General features: G+C 45.0%; 2 protein-coding genes across 4 annotated transcripts in view; one reads left to right on the forward strand and one right to left on the reverse strand.

Annotated features, from left to right (window-relative positions):
- Nucleotides 1–6,359, forward strand: part of ACP1 (acid phosphatase 1) — a 15,402-nt gene extending 9,043 nt beyond the window's left edge. For 2 of the 3 annotated variants that reach the window (XM_021697398.1, XM_021697399.1), the window contains exons 4-6: nt 3,263–3,324; nt 5,437–5,542; nt 5,706–6,359. In XM_021697398.1, the coding sequence (XP_021553073.1) occupies nt 3,263–3,324; nt 5,437–5,542; nt 5,706–5,783 (246 nt within the window). In that variant the 3' untranslated portion in view covers nt 5,784–6,359. Of the gene's footprint in view, nt 1–3,262; nt 3,325–5,436; nt 5,543–5,705 lie in introns of those variants that run through there. The other variant, XM_021697400.1, reaches the window with a different exon arrangement.
- A 3,853-nt stretch (nt 6,360–10,212) lies between these two features.
- Nucleotides 10,213–15,820, reverse strand: ALKAL2 (ALK and LTK ligand 2). Its single transcript, XM_021697741.1, has 5 exons — nt 15,568–15,820; nt 14,148–14,201; nt 13,984–14,064; nt 10,960–11,025; nt 10,213–10,252 (listed from the first exon to the last, which is right to left on the reverse strand). Exons 1-4 carry the CDS (start codon nt 15,818–15,820, stop codon nt 10,961–10,963), a joined length of 453 nt encoding a protein of 150 aa, XP_021553416.1. The 3' UTR covers nt 10,213–10,252; nt 10,960.
- Between the last annotated feature and the right edge of the window lie 6,934 nt (nt 15,821–22,754).

Consider the following 22,754-nt stretch of genomic DNA (forward strand, 5'->3'; position numbering starts at 1 on the left):
CACTGTCAGGGTGGATGCACACCCAGGATCACACACACTGTCAGGGTGGATGCGCACCGAGGATCACACACGTGTCTGTGTCGGATGCACACTCTGGAGCGCATGTGTCAGGGTTGTTTAGCCTCATAAAACTGGTCAGTAATGTTCCTTTTTCTGTTCTCTTAAGAAGTTTGTTGATTATTGATAGTATTTCTGCTTTAATGATTTGGCAGGATTCATCGAATCAGTTGTCTCTGTTTCTTGAAATTGCCCTTATTTTCCTCTGCTGTCTTTAGGTATTTCTTTTGGATTTTTTTTTTTTCCTCTCTCCAGCAGTTTTACTATGGTAGGCCAAAGTATGCTTCCTGAATTTGCACCTTGATGGTTTCCATCAGTTTTGGAAAATTCTGTGTTGTTTTCTTTTTATATTTTCCTTCTCTGCATTCTCTCTTCAGAGATTCAACTTACCTGTAGTTTGAACATAAATTTCTTATGTTATCTTCTCCATTTTCCGTCCTTTTCACCTGCTGGCCCTGGCTTTGTGAGGCTTGGACTGTGTTGGACTGGTCCCCCGTCCTGGGCAGAGCCTTCCCAGATCCCCGACCTGAGAGCCCCTGGTGTGCATGCAGTCCACAGGGCTTGTCCTCTTTGGCAGCTGCTCCCTCACTGAGTAGCTGCAGCCTCCTCGTGGCTTCTTAGTTTTTGCCCTGAGTAGGTTGAGAACTTAGCAAATGCTTTGAGAAGAAAGCTTGTGAGTGTCAGGCTCACTGCTTTCTGGGGTCTCTGTTTTGCTAGCCTTTATGTCTGTTTTTTCTCTCCAACCTATGAGGTTGCTGACTGGTCCTTGACGCTTCTCTTTTCCAGCAGTGGACCTTTGCCCAGGCTTCTCAGCATCTAGAGAAGGTGCTTGACCTTGGCACTGCTGACTCTGCATCTGGATGGTTCTTTGCTCTGGGGCCATCCTGCACTGTATTGTGTTTGGCTGCATCCTTGGTCTCTGCCCACTCGATGCTGGGGCACCCCTTTCCTCTCCATCGTAGCAATCAAAAATGTCTCCAGACATTGCCAACTGCCCCCCTCTTTGAGAATCACTGTCCTCAAATTCTCAGTGTCTACGAGGTCAAAATTGTACACGAATAAAAGGATCCATTCAAAGTATCAGACTGACCAGTGGACTTGAACAGAGTAATAAAAGTTTATGGATATTTTTCCTATTCTATATTGCACGTAACCTTTAAGAAAGTACCACTTTACTGAGTTTTGGTGTAGTGTCAAAGATTATCCATAGTAATCTACAACGGCTGTTAAAATACTTCTTGTAAACTATGTACTCATGCAAGGCTGGGTTCACTTTATATACTTTGACTCAGACGGCACATTGCAGATCAGATAAAGAGGTACAGAGGAGAACCCTTCTGTCCTCCAGGAAGCAGACATTACAGAGATTTGCAGAAATGTAGAACAGGGCCACTCCTTACTGTTTCCATTTAGAAAGTATAGCTGTTTTTTATCTTTAAAAATGTTATAAAACAGATAATTAAAGTTTAAAACTTTTTATTTTTTTTTTTTTTTTTTTTGGTAGCTGCCTCACCCAGTGTGGAGCCCGACACGGGGCTCGAACTCACAACTGTGAGATCATGACCTGAGCCGAAATCAAGTCAGATGCTTAACTGACTGAGCCACCCAGGTGCCCCTAAAATTTTTCAGTTTTAGTAGTGGTATTAAATATTTGATATTCAGTGGTAAATATTGCCATGTGTAACCCCGGGGGGCTCTTGGTGGGGTTCTGGCCTCGCCAGGCCACGTCCTCACAGCAGCAAAGTCATGGCTCTGCAGAAGTGCTTTGTTTGTGTGGGCATTTTCTCATTTCTGGGGCAGAGGTGGTTTGCCACAGCTATTTCGTGTATTGTTGCAAAGTGTAAGTCCTTCACTCCACACTCTTTCTAAGATGTTAGTCATTGCTATTCTTATTCTTTCTCAATCATTTTAATATCTAAACATCACATAAAGTTTTTGTAGATAGCTATCAGTTCTAAGACTGTCTTTCGATCCATAATTGCAGTAATTCTAAAATTAAAAACAATGTTAATCCTAGCACATGTCTCGTGCCCTGTTTTGGATAAATAGCTTATATAGTATTGTTCTAATAGATGTTTTTGTTTTTTGTTTTTAAATAAGCTAGTACCTTGGGAATGTTAACAAAATATAGTTCTCAGCATGTGATGAACATGCTTCATTAAAAACTCATGCAAGTATTTACTAAGAGCCAACAGTTAAATTTTTAACAGAATGAGGAGTATGTTTATTATTCATTTGTGACACTGATTATTACAAATAGTGTCACTCCTCTTTGTTAAATTAAAAAATTAAAGAAGTATTCTGTTAAAAAAAAGGGTTTCAATATCTTCTTTGTAGTTTCCTGGCACTCTTATATTTTAGATGATTTTTTTTTTAGTGGGAAAGGTTATTGAAAAATTGCATTGTTAGAAATTATTTCCACCTTCATTATATGGCCTATTTATGTTCCTTTCTTTCTAATTCTGCCATTATTTATAAAGGCAGAAATCATCAAATAATTTTCCCATTTACATTTTAATGGCCTTATATTGATAAATTACGATGTCAGAAAACTGATAGAATCAGGAAAAATACTGAGTGGCCTTCTCTTCTGTGTGGTGTTCAAATTGTGCGTGCTCAGGGGAGAGAAGAGCCATGCGTCCAGGTCCTTGTGTGTTTCCTTCTTAGCGACTCTTCCGTGAACACCGGGCTTAACATTTTATCTTCCTCTCTCCCCCAAAACTCTTCACCTGGCTCTGCCTGGTTTTTTTCTCTGCCAGCATGTTGCCCGCCCTGCATAGGAGGGAGGCCTCACAAGGACAGCCATCCATCTCTTTAGTTTGGTGTTTGTCACTGGAGTCTAGGATGTTACGTTCTTGCAGAATGAAAAATAGAGTAAAACAATGAAGGGAGTTAAACATGTGACCTTTTAATATGTTAAGTGAATTATACTTTGTTACTAAGAAATTGCAGATAGACTATAAGCTTTGTGTTTATATATTCTACTGTTAGGATTGTTCCAAGGAACTTAATAAAATTTCTTTGCAGTACAATGTTACAAAATAGGTTAACTGTATTCTAACTTTAAATACCCTAAATTATTTAACTTAAGTGAGTAACAAATTCAAATATAGCAAATTTTTTTTTTTCTATACTGCTTTGGATCCTCTAGGCTTGATTGTTATAAATATAAACACTGTGTTTTTGACTTCTTATTTAATTTTAGGTTACCAAGGAAGACTTTGCCACATTTGATTATATACTATGTATGGATGAAAGCAATCTGAGGTAATCACATTTTTTAAAGGGTATTTCTGTTCAACTCTCAGTTCAGTAGTAAGCCAGTTGTTTGTTGTCAAGAATGATTTTTTTATTATCTTTTAAGTTTTAAAGGTAGTGATGGTCAGAACATACAGAATGATCTGTTTAGAGTAGTAAGAAACCAGTGAGGAACTGAGAACTGTCTCCCAGGTGTATTTACACAGAGACACACTTTCAGGTAAGGGAGAGCCTGGTTAGCAGGGTATGACCTGAAGACTGGCTGGGCCGTGAGCACTTTCCTAGAAGGTGGGGTTGGTTTTACAGGAGAGCGATGCTTCCGCTGCTGTAGCGATTCATGGGCCGTGTGGTGTTTTACTGTGTTTCTCACGTTATCCCCCCCATTACTGCTGCCTCCAGCCCCCAAAAAGGAAGATGGACAAAAAGGGAAACTTTAGTCTCTGAACTGTTGATTGCATTAATGGATATAAAAACGAAAGCAGACAGACTGGGGTATTAGGTTACAGTGGCCAGCTGTGCTGTGGCATGTATTAGGTGCTCTGCTCACCAAAGCACTTCACCCTCGTTCTGTGCCTTATCAGAGAGGCACAAGAGATTAAGTTACTTGCCCCAGTTCACAGATGGAGCAGATTGGTGTGGTAGAATGTTAGCCTAGGCTTTGTGAAACAGAGCCTGATGTGTGTCTCACATGAACCGTACTCAGCACTGTGCCCTGTCGCCTTGCTCGGGGACGTGCATGTGGGCAACAAGGAACTTTGTGGCATTTCTTGAGTGAGCTTTGTGTGCCTGGCACAGTGCCAGGCCCTGGGAAGCAAGGTTGAGGAGTTGTGGGTGCTGCCTGCCCTTGAAGCGTACAGTCTGGCCTGGGCTCCATGTATTAACCCAGAATTAACCCTGACAATATGATACCATGCAGTCAAGCCCAGAACAGGTGAACACGATGTATTCTACAGATGCTGAAGCTAATGCAGGGTAAGTGACCCAAGGGGGTTGTAAGGCCGGGGCCCTGTGCCCCTTGTCACCCCGCCAGTTTACTGTTTACTGTGCTGAGAAGCAAGACCTCAGCCCGCCTGCCACCCTCCGCACTCTGCCGGCACAGAGAAGGACCAGGATGTGCCCCCAGTAGGACTGCAGGGATTTCTTCACTGAAATCAGTGCTAATTCACAAGGGTTCCACGTGTTTTATGAATAGAAACTGTTTCTGCTTTTAATTGCCTTTGTAGGAGTGTGCAGATACGGTGCCCAGCTCTGCTTCTGTTTTTATGAATCAGGAGCATCACTAAAATACATACATGTTCCATTTTTGTCTTTCAGTTGTTGATTTGTTTAGTTCTCACTTAGCTCGCTTACAGGTGTTGTGGGTAGCAGTGCTGTGCTCAGTAACACAGTGTCCAGGGTGGGGAGTCGTCCAGAGCAGGGTCTCTGGAGAGCATCTGGAGTCCGAGCTTCAGCCTGGGCTGCTCTGGGGATGCGTTCTGTTGCTCAGAGGCCTGGCCAGCCTTTCCGCCACACCAGCATGGTGTCTGACTCATCCTAGGTGCTCAGTGGGGCTTTGTCAACTAAATGGAGGAATGATCAAAATGCAGCTGAGGAACTTGCCACTTTACTTGCTGCCACGTGAGCGCCGGGGTTGGAGGCGGCAGAGCCCGGTCAGAGGCTGGAGGAGTAAGAGCAGGAGAAGGGGTTGAACAGGGAGCCTCGCTGCATGAAACGCTGTGTCCAGACACTTTGGGATGGGCTTGGCAGCCCTTTGGGACTTGGTTCATGTGGCTTTTTGAGTTCCATTCTGCCACCTTTATTTAGTGTCTGGAAGAGCAGCTTTTTGATTTAATTGTCTCACCATGTATTTCACAGGAGGATACATCATTGTTGTCTGACTTAGGGATGCATATTTTGTGTAAAAGCATTTGTGAGAATGTGCCGCCTTCGCAAACCCTCCTGCCGGCATCGGAAACCTGTGGCTGGGAGGGTCACACAGGTCTGCCATGGGTTTGGTTTCCTTTTTAAATCAGGTCACGCTTGCTGGGTTTTGATGTGGATATTTCATAAAACCCTAGCAGATGTCCCTGTTTAACTTGAAACCATAGATCAGAAAACTAAGTTCATGTTTCAATTTTACAGAGACTTGAATAGAAAAAGTAATCAAATTAAAAACCGCAAAGCTAAAATTGAACTACTTGGGAGCTATGATCCACAAAATCAGCTCATTATTGAAGACCCCTATTATGTAAGTACACCTCTCATTTCTGTCCTGATGCTGGCGTATATGGGGATCATCATGTGGGGTGAGCCCGGGTGTGTGTCCTGCCATGTGCAGTAACAGATTAAGGTTCTCCTAAGAGCATTTTGTTATGCAGGCTTTGTTATTTTTTCTTCCCCTGTGCTTTCAGGGGAATGAGTCCGACTTTGAGACTGTCTACCAGCAGTGTGTGAGGTGCTGCAGGGCCTTCCTGGAGAAGGCCCGCTAATGCCACGCCCGTTCTCCCCACAGCCCCCGGCTGGGCCCCGCAGGCTCTGCTGTGAGGTCGCAGCTGTTTCTTCAGTTGACCCTCGGTTTCTCACCTTAAATAATTGTAGATGGAAATCAGTTATTGTATCTGACAGACAAATAAATAAAAATGTTTCATCCAGACAGTTTATGGGGTACGCGAAGTGTTCTTAGACCCGCTGAACCTCCCACTTTGCCCCAGTTACAAAAATAGTGGAACAAACAAAATCAAACAGGCACCAGAGCATGAGGACATCCAGCGTCCCTTTCGGGCACACGAGTTCTGCCTCTTCCTCAAGTTTGCAGACGACCGATGGGGACCCTGTCCTCCGCTGTCTGCACAAGCCAGCCCCAGCAGCCCATCCACGGGAGCTCCCAGCCGAGACTCACCCTTGCTCGCAGTGCACACTGTTTACATAGAAGAGTTAAGGTGTTAGTCTGCAGAACCTTTCCGACCTGCTAGTTTATTTCATCAGGAAGTCAGCTTGATTCCATTCGAACCATTTTTTTTTTTTTTTTAAAGATTTTATTTATTTATTTGACAGAGAGAGCGAGAGAGCACAAGCAGGGAGAACAGTAGAGGGAGAGGGAGAAGCAGGCTCCCCGCCAAGCAGGGAGCCTGATGCGGGGCTCGATCCCAGGACCCTGAGATCATGACCCGAGCCAAAGGCAGATGCTTAACCATCTGAGCCACCCAGGCGCCCCTCCATTCGAACCATTTTGCCTCTGGAAAGTTACAGCCAGAAAGAAGGACACTGTATGCTGGTTTATCTTATTGTCTGAGGAACGTGTCTGCTTTTCAATGCCTGTAGAACCTGAATGTCAAATATAGATTAGCCTAGGTGGGAAAAAATAATTAAAAAGTCGGGGAAAGTTCTTTTATGTCGAGCTGCTTAAATATTGAGACGTTAAGTATTCTTTCATCAGTGCTTAATTTATAGACACATACAGGTAATTTCTGTACACTTGGAGGTAACTAATCTAAAATTCATATGGATATATGGCAGAAAAGATTGTTTTCAAAATAAACTGGGGAAATTATAAAAATACAACTAAGAAGTCTGGTGTCCGCCTGCTTTTTTATTGATAAGTGAAGAAGAATTAGAAAACAATGCCTTTATTGTCCCTTTCAGATGACCTGTGATGTTATATGTGCATATTTATCTTCAGCTTTATTTAGGAAATAAAATGACAAAAGTAAGTACATTGCTTCCACTTCTTTGTGAAAGAAGTTTGAGGGCCCTGCGGCCATACGCGTCCTTGCCTGACCCAGCATCTGTGGAGTGCGGCAGTCTCCTCCGTGGAGCTGGCTCTCCAAGCTGGGCCTTCCTGGGTGGCATGGCTAGATGAGTGAGAGTTTGCTGTGCTCCCCTCTTCACCGGGATTCACAGCTGGTGGCCTGGAATCCTGGGAGGGCCCCGAGTCATGGATCAGTCTTCATCCAGAGCCCGAGTGGACCCTTGCTCAGAAGTAGGAGGAGTTTGGAGGAAGAGCTGCCCCATCAGGGTGGCCGCTTCTGCGTGTTGTGAGGCTGCCGGACCTCAGAACCTGAGGGTCCCGGCTGGGGGGTCAGGTGGGGCATTTAGTCCTGGAGGATGAGCATGGTGGCTTTGCCACCACCCCTCCAGGATGTGTGTCTGGCCCCCTGTGGGATTTCCCAAAGACAGTCCTGCCTGAAAACTCTTCCTCAGGCTAGTAGGAACCTGGAGAGCTTACATGGATTAAGAAATTGGTGATGATGCTTTAAAAAGTAAAGAACTGAGCTGAAAAGATGAAATAATTAGAAAATAGGACTAAGAGCGCTTTAGAATTACACTCTGCCCTAATCCTTCAGTAGTTGCTTAATAATCTCGAAGTATTTTCATACTCTGTTCCTTCGTGATCATGAAAAAATCCCTATAGTTTGTTTTCCTTACTGTTTGCATCTGTATCTTAAATACGGACCTCAGACATGTCCTGGGAATCATGTCTACTTTATCCTTATGGCTGTATCCAGACTAGAGGTCCTGTGAACAGAGAAACTCAGTGTTGAATTCACTTATCATAAATTGGATGCAATCAGATTTGTTAAAAATATATCACCTGTAAAAATCAGAGCTGCTTAGAAGTCTTACCTCTTAGTTTTTTCATGATTACGAAGTCACACAGGAAAATACAGACGCAACCTTCTTTAAATATTCACCCCGTATCAGACTCTGTCTTAAGACATGCCACCATTACATAGTAGTGTCTCCTTTTAAAAAACGCCAATTTAATTGTCCCCTCCAAGAATTCATAGCCTTCCCCTTTTATGTATTATGCCTTTTATATTCCGTGACATTCTGCCAGTGTTAGGATCTCTTCATCGTTCTGTAAATCATGAATTCCCACCAGTGAGCTTGTTAGAAGTAAAGAGTCACTTTGAAGACTTCGTTATAACAAACATTTCGTTTATTACCTGTTTTATTTACAGTATTTACATATTGCACAATATCTGGATACTATCTTACATTTATGATAGAAAGAACAAATGAAATTAGCCTGGATATGTTCACAGACTTATACTCCACTATCTCCAAAACACGACAAGTTTTTTTTTCTTGTTTTTTTTTCCATGCAGTTCCAAATAATGCTCTGGGAATTTAATTGTAAGAGTAACAAAAATATTAAATCATACCATATGCTATATGAAAATATAGTTTCAGATTCTATTTATGTTTCTAAAGAAATACTCTTTGAGATTTCACCTAATCAGGAGAATGAAATAGCTTTGTCTGTCATTTTATAACACTACACATCAAATGTGGAGCATTCGCCTTTTCCCCCAAAATCACGAATGGCAAGTGTTACTGTCAGGTACGCTGATTAACTGAATATGTATTTGCCAACAGTGTCAACAACATACAAAACGCAAGTTAAAGGGTTTATGGAAGAGTCAGTCTGCAAAAATAAATCTCTTGTTCACAAGGGGATGTGTTCGTGAAGGTAGCAGGTTCTGTTCCCTGTTGATTTCCAAGGCACTTCTCATGGTTCGTGGGCTGTTGGTCCTTTGCAGCTCTGCTCACTGCTGAAAAACACATTTGGTTTCATAGAACGTCACACTTTCTTACCAATTCTTTAAGAAGTATACATCAAATGACGTAACATAATGTGTTTGAAAACACAGGGGATCACAGTCTGCATGTGTGTTTCTCTCTGTTCCAAAAAGTGTAATCTGTTTTATTGTGGAAATAACCAAGTTCTACAGTTGTTACAGGCCCACTATGCTAAAGGAACGAACACCATCACTGGTACTAAAGTCTGAAGACCAGCCCATGGTCCTGATGTGTGTTGTCAAGTCCTCTAATTGGGGCCACAGTGATTGACAGCCTGGCAGTCCTGAGACACTGCTCACTGGCCCTTAAGCCTCCATCTGCACGAGCGTCTGCAAAACTAAAAACCAAAAATAAACCCTTTTTTCTAGCACTCTCTGCTGTGTACCCGAACCACTGGTACACTATTCATTAATTTTAAGAATAATGGTAAGCTCCAGGGTGGCTAAACTGAAGCTGCATTTTGTGGACTGACCTAGACACTTGTTACTCAGAACTCCATTTCTTTGGAAATATATTCCAGAGCTCAGGCTTCTGACTGAACTGAGCTGCAAGTGGTGTGTGAGAGGTCTCCAGTGTGTCTCTGTGAGGGAGAGTAGCTGGGGATCTAGTTTCTCTTTGGCTGGAGGTCAGTGAAAGAGACGGAGTGTGTAGCCTGAGTAGTTGTTTCGGTGGAGAGGACCACAGGGCATTGGGTCTTCCCTCCTGCAAGTAAATGGAATTTGTCTTCCGAGGATGTGCCTGGTTCATCTCTGGAAACAGTGGTGCTTTAACTATGAAGGGATGCTTAATAAAATAACATGCCCATCTCCCCCAGCGTATGACCTTGAGAGACTTCTGAGAATCCATCCATTGCTTCAAAAAGAAGTCTTTTCTGTGTGCCATTTGGCAGTGGACTCGCATGGGCAGTGGAGTGGAGGTCAGGTCAGTGCACGGCATTTCTCAGCTTTGGCGCTAAAAGTCGTGCTTTTACTTTCCCACATAAAAAGTGCCGTACAAGTTTCTGTGAACCCGCAAGGATGTGGCTTCATAATCCTCCACACCACATGTTGTTTCGCTCATTATCGGTGGGACTTACGCCGGGGAGAAGCCGGTGCTGACGATGACGTGGCTGTGATTGCATGATCAGATGGCTGCCGGGGTTTGGCTCAGCCCCCTCGGCACCGTCTAGACCTTTATCGGCACAGGCTTTCCCCCAGCGAGCATGTCTGTGTGTGAAAGAACACAACTCCTGCGTCCACGCACACGAGACGAACAGGGTAACCACTGTGCACACACAGCAGATCATTGTCTGGGAACAGCCATCGAAGACCTGAAGCGTGTCTTATTTGTGGAGGTAAACTTGGCCTCTGGCGGTGCCCAGCATACACAAGACACACTGTAAATATACAATTAGGAAATTACCGTTTTGTGACCGAAATCCATGGCATTTGTGTCAGGAAAACAAAACCTTTCAGCCATCGGTATGGCGGACAGTTGGTGTTGGACATCAGCCCTCAAGAGGCCAAGGCTAAAAATTTAGTTCATAAACTCTCCATGTGCCTTTATATTTTACCACTGGAGGCTCTGGAAAAATAGCTGATAGAAACATAGAATAGCTATTCTTAGCTGTTCCTTATAAGCTTCCTGGCATAATGATAGATTCCAACTCAAACATTTGCCAGATACGTCTATAAAAGTTGCATGGATATGGTTAGTTATATACTCATTTATGAGTGTAAATGAATGAGTGAAAGCCTAAAAGTGAACAGGCATGGTTTTAGATATGTATCCTAATTTATGCACTAAGTCATGTGCTGAAATCAGTCCACTAATGGGTTGTGTTTCAAATTAACACGCACTCTGCCAACAGAGTCCTCACAGGAGTAATTCACAGCAGCTGCCTGGGGTACTGTGTGCAGATTGGCAAGGGTACCTTTTCTTGATGGCCAATATTTGTAGATATTTTCGTGTTACGTCAGCCTTACTCAGAGGAAGGCTACTTTAGCCAAAGAAGGCGTATTTCTGAACTCCCATGAATTTTTCGTGTCCCAGACGGGATTTGGGTCTTTGGTGGGTGTACCAGTGAAGCTGTGGTCAGCTTACCTTATCCCTCCATGCACATTGGACTGACAGCCAGCCGGGTAAGCAGCCTGGCACATCTTTTATAGTCTGTAGGGAAAATGAACCGTGGACCCTTGTCAGTGACATAAGCAACTCCTTAAGTATTTTTTAATATCAACTGCTAAAGCCATTTATTTCTTTAAATATTCTGAATTCCCTGGAAGTGATGGGGAGACTGTCATCTGAAATCATGGGCTCTAAGTTGTTGATTTAATAATTTATGGTACTTGAGGGACTTCCGTTGCACATGGCAAAAGGTAAATAATGGGACTGGAGGCTGTGCAGGGAGGGGCAGGTGCAGGATCTCCTTCTGCCCATTTTCTTTTCCTGCTCATCAAAATGACTGGTTTTGTTCCCTAGCAGACAGTCTCCCCGTGCCCTGTGTGACTTAACTTTCAGGGCGCATGCAGGCTGGATCCCCACTTGGGTTGATCATACACAAAACCCTCTGCATAAAGATTTAAAGGAAGTGGGTCAACAAGTAACAGAGCAGAAAGACCTGGGTTAGATGGTGAAAGGAAGCAATAAGCTAATTTCTGAGTACTAATGGATTTTCCTTGATATCTCACCTAATTAAGTTATTCCATAGGTGCTACCTCAGAGAAAACAAGTGGGGTTTGGTGATCATAACCATAAAGGAATTTCCTCAGTTTGAAGTTCTGTGGAAAGCTACAGCAGGTTATAAATTACTAAAGTTTACTTCTCAAGAGTCTCAAAATCCTACTTAAAAATGGAAGAATTCATGCTCTTAACTGAAATTCTGAATGAATGAGTAAACTGACAACAATGAGTTTGCACAATATATCAGACAAGCAGCTAATCCTACTCCTCTAAAAATGCAGCTCCTAAATATTTAGACGACATAATAATTTGTGTTCAAAGGAAAAAAAATGGCCTAACAGCTGGAAGCTGGGTCATCTGGATTCCTGGCATTTTTTCCCTCTTCCCCAGTTGCACCAAATATTTTAGGATGCAGCTTTCCTAGATAGAGTATGTGTGGGTGCAGTGTTGTGTGAGTTCAAGGCAAATACTTCAATTTGCAGCACATCTAGAGACAGTGAAGTTGACCAGCATCCCACCAAACCTGCATGTTCTCCAACTCTGACATAATCTGGGGGTCTTGTGAAGGTGGTGTCTTGGAGACTTCAAAGTTCTGCTCTTCTGAAGAGCTGCCCTTGGGACCACACTTTGAGTAAGAAGGCTCTGGTTCCTTTCAGTCCTGACCTCCCAGGATTCTAGTTTTCTTTCATACAGCCTAAAGCAACACAGAAGTGGCCCAGCTTTGGGGCACCTGGGTGGCTCAGTTGGTTAAGTGACTGCCTTCGGCTCAGGTCATGATCCTGGAGTTCCGGGATGGAGTCCCGCATCGGGCTCCCTGCTCGGCAGGGAGTCTGCTTCTCCCTCTGACCTTCCTCCCTCTCATGCTCTCTGTCTCTCATTCTCTCTCTCAAATAAATAAATAAAATCTTTAAAAAAAAAAAAAAAAAGAAGTGGCCCAGCTTTGGCTCTCCACCCACCTCCATATGGGTAAAGTTTAAGTAGCCGCTTCCCCAGTGCACACACCTGTGGGCTTTCATGTCTCCCAGGCCGGAGGGGAACTGTGATAGACCCTGATGGCTACCTCCCATGAGTGAGCAGGGATCTGGGAGGCATCTGGCTGAGTTACTCTGAGCAAAAGGAGGCAGTGAGCGTGGGCACATACGGTGTCCTGGGGAAGGGGTTGCAGAGTTGAGCGTGTGCTGTGTGTCAGGGCACACGGAATTTAAGCATGTTTGTTTCCTCATCCACATATGAAAACATTAGAAGTAATGACCCCAAAGATCACTTTCAAATTTAGAATCTGATCCTATTACTGTAAGATGGTATTTAAAAATATAGACACACTTAAACAATAAAAATGTTCTCTGGCCTCTGGAATAATGAGTAACTCTCAAACAGAAGGCGATTCTATTTCAGAGGAAGGAAGTGGGAGAGGGACATGCCAGGTGCATAGGGCATGGACCAGAGGGTGGACCAAAGCAGTGCTTGAAAAATAATCCGAGCTCTGTGGGACACGTATGCCGCCTGCCGTGGCCGAGCCCTGTGCAGCGGTGAGAGCCTGAGGGCCTTCGCGCCGAGCACCCCAGCTCCCTGCAGAAGGTGATGCTCCCGGTCTTACCGGCCACCTTGGTCAGTGCACCTGGACAAGGAGCTCCGCACGTGGTAGCTGCAGTTATTTGCGGCAACTTTGCTGCCTGAGCAGAAAAACTTCCGCTTCACATGAAGTGGCTTATTTTTTTACTTTTCAGTTTTTGAAGGCAGGACAGGAAAGTCTGGCCTGGATAGTCTGGATACTCTGGATAGTGTCTGAAAGCAGCTAGTAAGACACCTGGTGTGTCTGCACCACTTTCCTCCTGTGAGCCTCACGTGAAATGAAAGCTGTAGTCCCTACAAGAAAAATTGGTTTAGGGCTCTAACTGATGTCACTCTAGCATGTTTTGTGATGAGCACTAGCAACCACTTCTGGGGGAATAAGATACATTTTGTTACAGACAGACAATCAGAACACTGTAGCTGAGCTAGACTGAGAGGGGAACTCTGCATTTCCGGATTAGTGAAGAGCAGCATCTAGTCAGGGTGGCGTGGCCCAGGTCCACAGATTCTTTCTACTCCAGAGCAGACTACTCCACGGTAGTCATTTTAGCAACTCATTCTTAAAGTTTGTCATATTGAGTAGATACAAATATAGACATCATGCCAGAATTCATAAAACAAGAATGTGAATGGAAGAGTTCAGCCCATTCCGAGAGTTGATTAATTCTAGTGGATGTAAATTTTCCATTTGGCACTAGGTGCTACAGAATGCCGTCACCTTCTTCTATGGTCTGGTCACCCTAACCCTTAACTCCACAGTTAAGAGGGACTATATTTTAGCAAAGAGGAGATTTAGGAGGAGGGGTGGAAGGACATGAGAAACACATCAACATGTGCTGGTCTTTCCAAAGCAATTAGGATGCTGTCACTCACATGCAGGGATGGTGCAGTCTCTGGTGTTGTGATAAAGTCTGTGAAAGTGTTTGCTGCACTTTGGACTGAAATAAAGAGGACCTGGAACATGGAAGAAGAAGCAGATTATGAGGACTTGCAGGATGCCAGGAACTGGGCACAGGTGAAGGAATGAGGACACTTACCTGTAAGATGTTTTAGAAACTTGTCCTTCATCCTTAGATCTCGAGGCACAATTTCTGTTTGAAGGGAAAGAGGCTAATTATTGCATTGCTTGAAAGAAGCATTTGTTTTTATGTGATCTAAGTGAATGTTGAAAAGAGTATTGGAAACTCTTCATTAGCCATGTTACATTGCCCTAAATAAAACAGATTGGTTGTACATGACATAATGTGAAGACTTGTAATCAGGATCACATCTTTCTTCAGATAAAGTATTAGCTATTCACAAAGCTTCAATATTATTTGTCTTGTCTCTGCCGCTAGTATAAAGACAGTGACGATAAAGTTACATAAGGGGGAAGAGGTGCGCACGCGCATGTGTATGTGTGTGTTCATAGCTTCTGATATATAAATCACTTTTAGGCATTTTCATTTTGGACAGCTTGGTAATCGAATGCCACAAGCTCTGAGAGTTCTAGAATGAAAACCCAATCCTTCAAGCAAAAAATTGTTATAAAACTTTTTTTCTAGGTATATATTTAGAAAAAGGATTAAATGCCTTCAAAACCACCTGTTACGAAGGCTGGTGTAAATGCATGGAAACAGACATTTACCTGGTTAACAAGATTAAAGTAAAATTCCCGGGGAAAGACAGCTCTCAGTTTTTACTTGGGAATAGCAGTGTTCCCACTGACATTCTTTCTGATCCAGGTGTTGTTTTTCCTTTTTTACAGTCACCTGTAACCATTTTTCACTCACTTGTTTTGGAGAATGACTTTTGCTATGATTGCATGTGGTCGCACTTTGTTTCACCACAAATACTCCTCGTCTGAGGAGGGAACATTTCCTACGAATCTTCTTCACTTGCAAGGCTTAGGCATCTCCTGAATGTCAGTCTGTATGAAATTGACCTTATCACATTTGACCCAATTGTGTCATGAAAGCATTAAAAGCTTGCATGCTTTCTTTGGAAATTTCCCATGGGGCACCCACTCTGGGAAGGCTCTGCCATTGGCAGAGGAGGGTAAGGGGAGGGGGGTGGCCCTGAAACATTTCTGTCTCAGTTGAAAGTGCTTTGCTGAAAATATTTCCATTTCCTAAATAACAGATGACAGTTCTGTGCCAAAGCTCCCAACCTAGGTAATAACTCACGTGTCTTAGACGTGGAGTAGGGATAGTTATACGCCGAGGCATCATCACTTACCGACCTCCTATTTTCTTCTTAAAAAAAAAAAAAATGCCTAGTTTTTTTCAAACGATCGAAATGGTTTTATCTTGTTAAAATAGCTATGATTTCTCAATTTCCAAGCAAACACGAGTTCCGGTGTCTCCTGAGACATGACGGGTACGCAAACATGCTGGAGGTTCCCAGTACACTGCACACACCCAGAGAAGCCTCGGAGGCAGGTCACTCGGTCCGCAAGCCCGAGGCAAGGGCACTCACCCACTCTCTGCTCCTCGGGATAAACCGGGTAGTCCGAGACCTCCCTGCGGCCCAGAGTGTAGTCGTGCTGGCCCAAGAGGTGCAGTCTCTTCGACTCGCCCGAATGGTACTTTTTGAGCTCCTGGAGGATCTCCACGATGAGCCGCAGCAGGGTCTGTCTGTCGGCCGCCTCCCGGGGCTCGGCGACCCCGGGCCCCGCCGCCCCCAGCACGAGCAGCAGCCCCAGGAGGAGGGGGCGCCCAGGCCCGCGCATCGTGCGCTCGCTCGGCCGGAGGGAGCTCGGCTCGCTGGAGGGGCAGGGTGGGGGTGGGGGGGAAACCGGGAAAGAAAGTCGGCGGCGGGGGTGGAGGGGAGGCCAGACTCTCCGGCTGAGACCGCGGCCCCTCGCAACCCCCGGCTGCGACGCGGTGTCCCCGGGAGCCGCGCGGGACCCGCGCAGGCCCCGCTGCGGTGATGCCGAGAGCCTCGGCTCGGGCGCCGCCGCCCTCCTCGGCGCGCCTCCTCCCGCCCGCGTCCCGCCCCCGCGGCGGCCCTCCCAACTTTCCGAGCAATGGCACATCCGCCTGCACTTCTCCGCGCACGGCACCGACACAACTTTCTTAACCTTAAAGCCACGCGGCGCTGCGGCGTCTCCTCCGCCTGCGGGGCGGGCGCGCACCCACCCGTCCAGGAAGGCTGGAGGACGCAAGGACCGTCCTGCCCGCGGACCTATCGCCTCCCGACAGGGCTCCGCTGCGCTCTCGGGTGAGTGGGGGCCGCGCGCCCCGCCCGAGCGGCTGCGCTCAAGTTTGCAGCAACGCCTTTGTGTGGTGCTCGCCCCTCCTCCCGGCCGGGTGTCCCCCAAAGGCCCCCCACCCCAGGACCCTCGCTCCAGCCGCCCGCAGTGCCGGGTTTTAGAAACCCCCGGCCCTCGGGGAGGGGAGGGAGCCCGGCCCACACCTGCCCGGCGCCGCCCGCGGGGCCACCTGCGCGTCGGAGCCCGGCCAGATTACCTGTCCCCGTGTCCCGGAGCCGCGGGCGTCCTTCGGCTTCTGTCCCGGTGTCTGTTCCCGCGTCCCGGAGCTGCCGCGCGCCCCGCTACTCCATGCCCCGCGGCGACCCGGCGTGCGGAGCGCACAGGACGCGCGGGGATGGAGACCCGGTGGCTCGCCCGCTCGGAGCGCTGGACGCGCGGCTGCCTGGGCTGCGCTCCGACCGCGGCCGCTTCTTATCCCCGCGCCCGCCGACGTCAGGCCGGTCCCCGAGGGCTCCGCGCGGGGCTTTAATTAGAAGCCGCTCAAGTGTTCGTACCCCTGTGCGGATCTTCGTCAGACACCCCCCCCATCTCCTCCCATCTCTCCCTACCCCCTTCTGTCTCCCCCTCTCCCCCGCTCTCTCTACCCCGTTCTCTCTCCCTCTGCCCCATCCCCTCCCCTCCCCCATCTCCTCCTCCGTCATCTCCTCCCCCTCCCGTCCCTCGCCTCCCTCCCCTTCGTCTTCCCCTCCCCCTTCTCTCCCTCAGTCTGTTTCCCTCCGTTCCTGTCACTGTGACAGGATGAGAAGAAACGCCTTTACCAGGAACTCAGATCTGTTTTTGTCTAAATGTAGATCTTGGGCTATTAAAAAATGAGCTGCCTGATTGCCTCGACATTTAATAAGTCAATTAGAGTCTATCCTTTTTGGAGGAATCTGTCGGCGTGGCTGGGGGCCACTCTCAGGACCCCAAGAGGTCTGCACTGCCCCACGGCCTGCAGCAGGAGGCCAGGTCCCTGAGGCCCGGCAGCCCCCAGGGCAGGGGCCTGGGTTCAGGGTGGGACACAGGCAGCGCTCTAGTAACCTCGGGATGTACACAGTTACCTGGCAGGACACGGGAGCCCCTCCTCAACATGCATCGCCCCCAACCCACGCGGAAGGACGAACCGGAGCCCCTCCCGCAGGGGACCGCGCGGCCCGCGCTCCGCTCGCTCCCCTTCCTCAGAAACGCCCGCAGGAGACCTCCTGGGGCACCTCCCTCCAGGCCTAGTCTTTCCGAAAGTTTTGGTTCTTTGGATACAGGCAGGCACATTTGTGAGGCTTCAACAGTTTATCTCCTGTAATTTTTTTTTTCTTGTAAAATGTATTATCAATCAATTGCGCGCTTTCCCATTTTATTGGCGCTTTCTGGGCAAGCGCTGGACACCCTCCAAGTCAGTGGTCTGACTGGGGAAGGCGTTCTCAGTACGGTACCAGAACGGGGGGTGCGCGCAGGAATTAAAAGCCTCCACCCTTAACAGGACCAGCACCCAGGGCCCCCGGGCAGAGGTGCTGCGGGCACGTGGTGCGGACCCCGAGCCAGGCCTGCGGGTCGCAGGGGCGGGAACCTCCAGGGCACGAGCTCTCTCTGTGCATCTCTGTGTCTCTCTGTCTCTGCTCTGTCTCTGTGTCTCTGTGTCTCTTCTCTGTGTCTCTGTCTCTCTGTATCTGCTCTCCCTTTCCATCTCTGTCTCTGTCTCTGTGTCTGTCTCCCTGTGTCTGCTCTCTCTGTTTCTGTTTCTCTCTCTTTCTGCTCTGTCTCTCTGTCTCTGTGTCTGCTCTGTCTCTCTGTGTCTCTCTGTCTCTGTCTCCTTTCACTAATTCTGTTTCCTCGGGAAAACAAAGTGTTTGTCAAAGTGAGGCTGGGGTAAATAGAATAGAGACAGAAGATACTAAAATGCGATCATCTAAATCCCACCCCCCACACACCTTTTGGGGGGATGTGTTTATATTCTGCTCTCTTTAAAAGGAAATGGTTATATTTCTCAGTGAGCACTTCTTTTGGCAGGCAATATGACTAAGATGTGAATGTTTTTGTTAAGATATCCTCCAAAAGAAGGAAGGAAGGAAGGAAGGAAGGAAGGAAGGAAGGAAGGAAGGAAGGAAGGAAGGAAGAAAGAAAGAAGAAAGAAAGAAGAAAGAAAGGAAAATTCTTATCAAACAGTTTTTAGGCAGGTAAAGTAGGATTTTTTTTTTTCCTTTTTCCGCTTCCCTTGAAGGAGGGGTGAGCTTCTGTTGCTGAAGCGCCGCCTAGTGACAAAAGCTTCCCTCTGCCGGCACTCAGCAGTGGCCCCGGGGTGGAGGAGCTTCCTTTCCACCCAATAGAAGGAGCACATGAAGCTTCTGTTGTAAAACATTTTGGTGTAAAACTGCTTTTGGGGAAAAAAAATACTGCTATAGTAAAAAAAGAAAACAAGAATTTAGCCTAATCATATATTATTTTAAGTTTACAGAGTCTTTCCTTTTAAATACTATTTTACAAAATCAGGTGAAATCAATGAAGAGTATTAAAAGGTACAAAGTTCCTGTTTGTAAGTTGCAGGGATGAAAAGTACAGCATAGGAAATCATATTGTAATAATTTGTATGGTGACAGACAGTAACTACACTTCTGGTGAACATTTTCTAATGTATGTCATATTAAATCACTATGTTATATACCTGAAACTAATATTATGTGTCAACTATACTTCAATTAAAAATAAAAAAAATAATTTTTAAAATTTAGGTTTTTCTAAAAAGTACCAATTAGGACTACTCCCCCCCCCTCCCCAAATTCTACCAACCAAGGAAGCCTTGCTAGTAATTAATATTGTCCTTTTTTCTTTTGTGGTTTTTAATGGGACAAATGGATTTTTTGAATGAGTCTATTCTACCACCCAGTTATATATGCCAATACTTTAGCCCAACTCATCAGATACTTACATGCATAAACAACAGCAACAAAACTGGTGCTTTGTTGGTGTTTAGTTTCATGAGATCTGGCAGTTAGGGATCAGACCATCATGTTTTAATTCATTCATTTTTGCAAAGCTCTGTACTGAAATGATTCCAGGAGCCTTTCATTCTGTATAAACCATTTTTACAGACTTTCTCAACTAAATAAAAAAGTACACTGAATTATAATCTCTACTGAGCAGCCCAATTTATGGTATTGTCAGGAAGAACCCCTTGGAGTTCTCCAATCACCAGAAACATTCTGATTGGCTAAATTAATTGTGCTGGTTAAGGCAAAGCAAAGTATGTAAACTGGCTTAGGTGAAAATATAAAGTTATATTTGACAAATGGCTTAGGCTCTCCACTTCTTTCCTATAAAATGGGGTGGTTGAACTGGATGGTCTCTGAAGTCTAAAGCTGTATAATTCTGATTGTTACCAAAAAACCAGAAAACAAAAAATGCAGTATTCCTACAAAGAGCTGAAAATAATTCACTAAAAGAGTCACTATGAGTTTCATCATCTGTTTTCGTGCAAGAAGAGGTGATATATTCATCTTAAATAATTTAATTCCCTCCTTTGTAAGTGAACAACTTTCTATTATGAAGGGTCCAAAAGAGATAAGATAGTAACAGTATATTTTAAGCATTATTGGCCAAAGTAACTTTTGCTAGATTTGATTTAGTTTTGTTTCCTTTTTGAGAAAACTATGTTAGATCATAGAAAGAAAACTAACAAGAGAGGGGAAAGTTGTGTTTAACCCACTTTTATTGTAGATCTATGTTGTAAGATGGGCAAGTTATTTTTTAAATTTATAAATAGTATAAAGTTCCAAAGTTTCAATTACAATTTTTCTCTCTTCCTGAAAAGGTATAAATTTTATTTGAGATGACTGTTAACTACCTTCAAACACTAATAAAATAGATATATATTAACTACATGTTTTTTTTTTTTTTTGAGTTTTAATTTTTTTTTTTATTCTTATGTTAATCCCCATACATTCCATCATTAGTTTTAGATGAAGTGTTCCATGATTCATTGTTTGTGCATAACACCCAGTGCTCCATGCAGAATGTGCCCTCCTCAATACCCACCACCAGGCTAACCCATCCTCCCACACCCCTCCCCTCTAGAACCCTCAGTTTGTTTTTCAGAGTCCATCGTCTCTCATGGTTCGTCTACCCCTCCGATTTCCCCCGATTCATTCTTCCCCTCCCGCTACCTTCTTCTTCTTCTTTTTTTTTTTTCCTTAACATATATTGCATTATTTGTTTCAGAGGTACAGATCTGAGATTCAACAGTCTTGCACAATTCACAGCGCTTACCAGAGCACATACCCTCCCCAGTGTCTATCACCCAGTCACCCCATTAACTACATGTTTTTAAATGAAGTATTAGTTCAACCATTATGTTGATTATTTAACAATCTAACTAAGATCCTATTAGAGAGAAAAACTACTACCTTTCATAAAGGATAACTTTATGTGCTATAAAGAAATGTCACTTAATATTTAACTTTCATCAGTTCTGTTATTGTTGCTATTGATATATTATTAGTACACTGGGAATGTACTAGAAAGTATATAAAGCATTTAGGAAGACAAGATTTCTAACAGGACCAATCTTTATGGTGTAAATGTAAACAGTGTAATCTCTTATAAGTAATAATGTGTGCATGCTCTCTAGCAGTTTATTCTAGATGAATGAAATACATCCTTCTACCAAATTCTTTCTCTCCTATGTAGAGAAAGCACATTATTGTAAGGATATATAGGTCATCCACCTCCTTTTCATTTTTTGATACACACTTTTGCATCTGCAAAGCCACACTGCAGTGCAAGTCCAGGAGAGATATGAGAGCCAAAGGTTATGTATGAAGGCTTGAGATGCTCTGTAGCATGACTGATTTACTCCTGCTCAGTTTTCTTATCCCGTAGCCAAGAGAAAGAGGACTATTAATGGGTAGGCTTAAAGGAGCATGGACTTCACTTTGTTCCCTGGAACTGGTTTAGTTATGAAATCCAGCTAGAGAAGAGGCCTTAAAGGTTAGCGACACTTGCCTGCCCCTTAAGGCTCCAATATCACAGTTTTTTGTTTTGTTTAGATTTTTAAAATTATTTATTTGAGAGAGAGACAGAGAGAACATGAGCGGGGGGGAGGGGCAAAGGGAGAGGGCGAAGCAGACTCCCTGCTGAGCAGGGAGCCCATCCTGGGGCCTCGATCCCAGGACACTGAGATCATGACCTGAGCTAAACCAAGAGTTGCTCACTTAACCGACTGAGCCCCTCAGGCTCCCCAGCTCTGCCCTTTCTAAGAACCTGGAGGTCCACGCTGGGTCCTCTGCCTCTGGTCTGAGAGGGAGGTTGTAAGAGCTAAGGCTGGGGGAGGCATGTGTCACCTCCACTAGTCAGCACTCAGCCGAGGGCCCCTCAGCAAGAATGCAGGTAGGGTCAAATGAGTGTGACCAAGGAAATACGCTTTCTTCAGAAAACGAATGCTTGTTATATTTTCTTGTCTGTTGAGCAATGTAGGAAGAAACAATTCCTAACCCCTGGCCAAGAGTCTGAGACAGTGGCCCATCTCCTGCCAATTAGGGTTAGGGAGAAGATGTACAACAGATAATTCCCATGTAGGAGAGGCTGTGGGCAAGGTGCTGTGTCCAGGACAGAAAGGCAGGATTGCAGTGCTATCTTTCACCTTAGACACCAGATCTTGTGGGAATGGCCCCTGATCTCCCTATGCCTTGCATCCCACCCTTCTTCCTATCATGGCACCAACCTCACTTACTCAGTTTAGTTTCTGAACATATCCCAGTTTACTGTTCTGTGTCCGCCATTGGACTACCATATTTTTGTAGCCAGGACCTGCCTCTTGTTTATCATTATATCACCAATGCTTAGTATCATGTAGGGAACATTGTATGTACAAAGTAAATAATTTTGAAAAAATGAATAAGCGTACTATTTTTATGTATTTTTACTGACAGATGCTCATAAATCATTACTTAAATATTTATTGCATACTTCTTTTTTGAAAACCAATGTTTGTAGAATTACAAAGATAATTTGAGCATGGATTATCCCTTTATAAGGTATATGATCATTCAGTAAAGATATGACTAATATATTGTTAATACTAAAAGATGGTATCTAGTTGGAGCTATCTCAGAAGATAGCTGTGGGTAACGTAGACTCTGTAGCAGAAGTGATATTTGTAGTGATGGGGGATTGTCATGTTGGGATGAGGCAGAGCATCCTAGACAGAGGGAAATGCATATGCAGAGTCCAGGTGGGAACCTCAGAGCCAGTGAGTCTGTTTAGGAGGAACAAATTGTATGAGGTGGGGATGGACATGCTTTGGAGAAACAGCATTACTGGTGTCCACTTTCTTATGCAGCCCTCACTCACTGGGATGAGCCCTCACTCACTGGGGTGAGCCCTCCCTCACTGAGGTGAACCCTCACTCATGATGTGAGCCCTT

This window comes from Neomonachus schauinslandi, chromosome 10 (genome assembly GCF_002201575.2).
Source record: "Neomonachus schauinslandi chromosome 10, ASM220157v2, whole genome shotgun sequence".
Classification (NCBI taxonomy): domain Eukaryota; kingdom Metazoa; phylum Chordata; class Mammalia; order Carnivora; family Phocidae; genus Neomonachus; species Neomonachus schauinslandi.

Bases quoted from the DNA above. Each gene is read 5' to 3' on its own strand.
- ALKAL2 (XM_021697741.1), bottom strand. From the start codon at position 15,820: ATGCGCGGGCCTGGGCGCCCCCTCCTCCTGGGGCTGCTGCTCGTGCTG. The intron at 14,065-14,147 runs GTAAGTGTCCTC...TCCATGTTCCAG, and splicing joins GTTTCTAAAACATCTTACAG to GTCCTCTTTATTTCAGTCCA. The intron at 11,026-13,983 runs GTGAGTGACAGC...TTTTCCCTACAG, and splicing joins AGACTGCACCATCCCTGCAT to ACTATAAAAGATGTGCCAGG.